Genomic DNA, 5,612 nt, shown 5'->3' on the forward strand with positions numbered 1-5,612 from the left:
AACAATGAAAATTGGTACTACCCATACAGTATGGAAAGGGGGAAAGTAGAATTGGAGGTATTCCCTATGAACTCATGGTTTTGTACCTATTCATATGTATCCATATACTATCTATACATAGTTACGTATGTCTGCGTGAATATATACATCCAGTTCCTGTCTTTGTCTGATGAGAGATCCTGAAGTAATGACAGCCCTGTAGCAACGAGCACAACTACAGCACAGATATTGGTTTCTAGACGCCATCCTCCACTAAAAGCAATCAAGGAGGGTTCCTTGTAGAGATGGTTAATTCCAGGGTTGCGGGTGGAAAAGTACAAGATGAACCTAGAATACGTTGTTGTACCAAAAAGTAGGGGAGTGCTCAAAGGTTAAGAAGGATATGCCAAAAGGATACAAGAGCCAGACTGCAGGGGCTCCCACTGGTCAAATCGAAGGAAATTGGAGGATCAAAATAATTATAGTAAAGCACATTGATTAAAACAAGAATCCATGAGTTCAGAGTGATTTAAATCAACAAATTAATGGGAGAGAAGGCAAAATTCTTCCCTACCTGACAACTAATATAGAAGGAATGATGGAATTAGAAAATCATCATTCAGCAACCACCCTAATAATAATAGATCAAAGCGAGAAGCATCAGTGAATACGAAAACTAATAAGCCAAAGTTTTAGAAAGAAAAGAACATAAATGTATTCTCAAATTATCTCTTCATAAAATAATGATTAGTTACAAGGGGGAAAATAGTAACTTTATAGTGGAGAAATGCCTGCCTTAACAAAGTGATCAAATAATAAATCAACATCCTGTCCTTCTTAATATGAAGCCTCAAGAAGATATATCACTTTTATGTGATACATACTTCTGCACAAACCCATTACCTGAGTCTAATCATCAGGAAATATCAAAGTCCAATTAAGAGACTTCATAATAACTAGGCTGTACTGCATATCGTGTTCAATACATAAAAATAAAATTAACTCTTTTTAATGAACTCATTTGCACATTTCCAGAGCACAATTGGCATAGGTTTTTGTTCAAAAATGCAGGATATGAGAAGTCTCAGTGTAAGTTTAGCTAGTTTCTGGAGCAGGTGGTCAAAGGAGGAACGGTTTCTGCAGATTAGCAGCTGTGTTTGGGCAATTTGATTTCTATCAGGCAGGGTAGGGAGAAACAGTTCTGGAGAAGAAGGACATGCAAGGGCCGTCGTGGAGAATTCTCAAGCCTTTATGGTCTCTTACGGGGTCTTTAAATGAAATTTTCAAGCCTTAATAAGACTCAAACAGCTCTTCAAAATTATTCTTTTGAATTTAATGCTTAATTTTAATTTTTTTCTGCTAAATTCCACTGATTCCACTAGAGATTAAACTTGGATGTGTCATAAACTAATCCACGCCATGCGAAGAAAAATACATGTAAAAGGAAAACACTCCTTTTGTGTTAAAGGATAATTTTCAAAAAAAGATAAAAATCATGACCCTTGTACAAATATAAAAGTGGATACATGTTGAAGATTTTATTTAATTCACTAATGAGGAAACTGGAAAGGTGTTAAAACTAGTTCAAAGGACAACCCACGGATCAGATAATGAATATTAAAATAAATGTTTAAGTGGAGGCAAAACTTTTTTTCCACAGTGGCGGTGGGGATTGTCATTCTGCTTAGAATTCATTTGTGTATGTATAAATAAGAATTAGTTTCCACAGCTGACAAAACCAAAAGACAACTAACAGAATGGGAGAAGATATTTGCAAATGACATATCAGATAAAGGACTAGTACCCAAACTCTTTAAAGAACTTATCAAACTCAACACCTGAAGAACAAAGAATTCAATCAAGAAATGGGCAGACGACATGAAAAGTCATTTCTTTTTTTTTTCTTTAAGATTTTATTTATTCATTTGACAGAGAGAGAGACAGCCAGCGAGAGAGGGAACACAAGCAGGGGGAGTGGGAGAGGAAGAAGCAGGCTCCCAGCAGAGGAACCCGATGTGGGGCTCGATCCCATAACGCCGGGATCACGCCCTGAGCCAAAGGCAGACGCTTAACGACTGAGCCACCCAGGCGCCCCTGAAAAGTCATTTCTTAAAAGAAGATGTATAAATGGCCAACAGACACATGAAAAAGTGCTTAGCGTTACTCGGCATCAGGGAAATACAAATCAAAACCACAATGAGATACCACCTCACATCGCACCCATCAGAATGGCTAAAATTAATAAGTCAGGAAATGAAAGATGTTGGTGAGGATGTGGAGAAAGGGGAACCCTCCTACACTGTTGGTGAGAAAGCAAGCTTGTGCAGCCACTCTGGAAAACAGTATGGAGGTTCCTCAAAATGTTGAAAATAGAGCTACCCTATGATGCAGCAATTACACTACTGGGTATTTACTACAAAGATACAAATTATATATATATATATATATAATGGAATATTACACAGTCATAAAAAAAATGAAATCTTGCCATTTGCTTTGACATGGATGGAACTCGAGGGTATTATGCTAAGCGAAATAAGTCAATAGAGAAAGACAATTATCATATATTCTCATTGACAGGTGGAATTTAAGAAACAAAATAGAGGATCATAGAGGAAGAGAGGAAAAAATAAAACAAGATGAAACCAAAATTAGGAGACAATCCATAAGAGACTCTTAATCATAGGAAACAAACTGAGAGTTGCTGGAGGGGAGTGGGGTGGAAAGATGGGGTAACCGGGGGATGGACATTAAGGAGGGCATGTGATGTAATGAGCACTGGGTATTATATAAGACTGATGAGTCACGGGCCTGTACCTCTGAAACCAATAATACGTTATATGTTAATTAATTGAATTTAAATTTAAAAATGTTTTTTAAAAAAGCATTAGTTTCCATTACTACCAGTTATCCACAACTTATAAAGCTGTGAAATAATTCCCATGGCATCAGACTCAGATAACCTGAAAGGATACAGTGCATAACCGACACCGCCCCACCCCCCGCCCCCACAGCTGTAAATAGTTATAATCTATCTCCAGACATAGAAGAGGCAGAGAGTTTTGGATGGCAGTGGGAATGTACTGGTCATGAGGCTAACTTCCCAATTCAATGAGCATGTGGTTAAGGGAATTTTTTCCTTCCATCCTCAGATGATTTCAGGCAAATTAGATGCTATACCTCGTGTGGAGCCAGCCCCGAAGGGGCTCATACCTGGGCAAGCTAATGAGCTACTCAGTGGTCACACAACAGCCCACAAAATCCTCAGGGCAGCCTAAGTAAAACTGCACCTTCAAAAGGACACCGTGCAGTCGGAGTATTTGGCCCCCTTTTGGGTAGTGAGAAGGAAGTGGCTGCACTGGCGTATGCTATTCATAAATGAATCTGAAACATCACCTAGAGTTCTGCTTCTCCATCGACCTCCCACTTGCACAAGTCTGAGTTCTTTTGCTAGAAATGATTCCCCCCACGACTTTTAAAACATCACGGCTCAGGATCTGAGTTTGGGTTAGGTTCAACAAACTACAAGCTTCTTTATTCCGAAGGAAAAAAAAAAAAAAGGAGGGTGCATTATTCATAGTTCCTAGTCCCCGAGGTTGTCCCGAAATTTAAAGAAAATGTTTTCTAAATTACGAAGAGTTACTAAAAAGACCAAATCTGCTCCTCTTTGAGGATGCTACGATGCAAAGTTCATCTCTGGAAAGAAACCTTGGCTCCCATCAATCATTAACGGAATTTCCGCGCAGCTGGGTAGCGGGAGCCCCGGGTGCTACTCCGCTGGCTCCTCCCCCATCACGCCCGGCCCGGGCCCGGGTCAGAGGCGGCGGGGGCTCGGGCGCCAGGCCTCTACCGCCCGCCGCCCGCCGGGGGTGAAATCCCGTGCGGAGGCGGGGCAGGCCCCAGCTGCCCAGTTCCTGATTCTATAAGCGGTGCCGGGGGTTGCCGGCGCCACAGGCACGGGGACCGTGGGCCGCGAAGGATGGGCCGGCGCGGCGCGGCGAGCCCGCCCCGAGGCCCCAGCCTGCGGCGGCCGCTCCTCCCCGGCGTCCTCCCCTTGCTGCTGCGGCTGCTACTGCTGCCGGCCCCGCGGGGCGCGGGCGCCGGGGCCGGCCGGCCGCCGCACCTCGTTTTCGTGCTGGCGGACGACCTGGGCTGGAACGACGTGGGCTTCCACGGCTCGAACATCCGCACGCCGCACCTGGACGGGCTGGCGGCCGGCGGGGTGCTCCTGGACAACTACTACACGCAGCCGCTGTGCACGCCCTCGCGGAGCCAGCTGCTCACCGGCCGCTACCAGGTACGCAGCGCCCCCGGCGGCCCGCCAACCCGGCGCCCGCGCCCCGCTCCGCCCCTCCCGCGGCCGCCGCTCGGCCCTCCTGCCGCCCCCCGCCGCCCGGCCTCACGGCCCGCGAGCCTCGGAAGTGGGGCCGGGAGGCCGCGGCGGGCGCTGGCTAGCCGGGCTCAGTTCCCCGAGCCGGCTCCAGGCGAGGCGTCGGCTCACCCTGGCCGTGCCGTCCCCGCTCCTCCCGGGCCCCGCCGGCCGCCGCGGCCTCTGCGCATGCCCGCTCCTAGGCGACCCGCAGCCCCCGGAGCCCCACCTCCTCCAGGGCTTTTTCTGTTTTCGTTTTCTACAGGTCGGGGTGCAAGGGTTTCTAGGGGAGCGCTAGTTGCTGGGCCTGCGAGCCGTAGGCCGAAGGGTCAGAGTGCACTCTGCGGAGAGGTTCTGAAGACAGACGGAGGGGAGGGAGCGGGCTGGGGACCCCCGGAGTGGAGCAGAGAGCGGAGAGGGGCCGAGAAAGCAGAGGCGGGGCGCCAGGTAAAGGCGAAAGCGTGTCCGCTGAGGGTGCGATTCTGCTCCCTCTGCGAACCCAGCGGTCCTAGGTTAGGACTGTCCGACCAGAGAGTCATTTTTCCAGTTCTCAGCACGATGAACCTACCCAGGTTGATTTTTCTTGGGCTGCTGATACTCCTTTCTGATTCAACGCTTCTGAGCACTGTTATTATCTATCAATCATTGAAGTATAATTGGCATATAATCATCCCCGCTTCGGGTGTACATCATATTCTATATTTTTATACATTATGAAATGATCCCCACAATAAGTCTAGCTATCGTTTGTCACCATACAAAATTATGACAATATTATTGGCTATATTCCCAATGCTGTACATTATATCTCCATGACTTAATTTATTTTTTATCTAGAAGTTGGTTCCTCTGAATCCTCTTCACCCTTTTCGCCTGCCCCCCACTCCTCCCCCTCTGGAAGCCAACTGTTTCCTCTATCTATGAATCTGCTCCTTTTATTTTGTTCGTGCATTGTGTTTTTTAGATTCTACACGTAAGTGAAATCATATGTTATTTGTCTTTCTCTGACTTACTTCACTTCGCATCATACCCTCTAGGTCTGCGCATGTTGTGAAGATGGTAAGATTTCACTCATTTTTTATGGCCGAGTAGGATTCCCTTGTATGCATCTGTTACGTCTAATTTCTCCGTTCATCTGTGGATGCACACTGAGGTTGCTTCCATGCCTTGGCTTTGTAAAGAGTGCTGCAGAGAACATAGGGGTGCATCGATCTCCTCAGATTGGTTTGCCCTTTCCTTCCGATAACTATCCAGAAGCCAAATT

The 5,612-nt window shown here is 46.3% G+C and overlaps 1 protein-coding gene across 1 annotated transcript in view; it reads left to right on the plus strand.

The window, feature by feature from the left end:
* Positions 1 to 3,958: 3,958 nt before the first annotated feature.
* The window catches only part of ARSB (arylsulfatase B), a 156,260-nt gene continuing 154,606 nt past the window's right edge, over positions 3,959 to 5,612 (plus strand). Inside the window, exon 1 of the mRNA XM_040622148.1 lies at positions 3,959 to 4,276. Coding sequence (XP_040478082.1) covers positions 3,959 to 4,276 — 318 coding nt within the window. The remainder of the gene's footprint in view (positions 4,277 to 5,612) is intronic.

The sequence above is a fragment of the Ursus maritimus genome, unplaced genomic scaffold, assembly GCF_017311325.1.
Source record: "Ursus maritimus isolate PB19 unplaced genomic scaffold, ASM1731132v1 scaffold_5, whole genome shotgun sequence".
NCBI classification, from domain to species: Eukaryota; Metazoa; Chordata; class Mammalia; order Carnivora; family Ursidae; genus Ursus; species Ursus maritimus.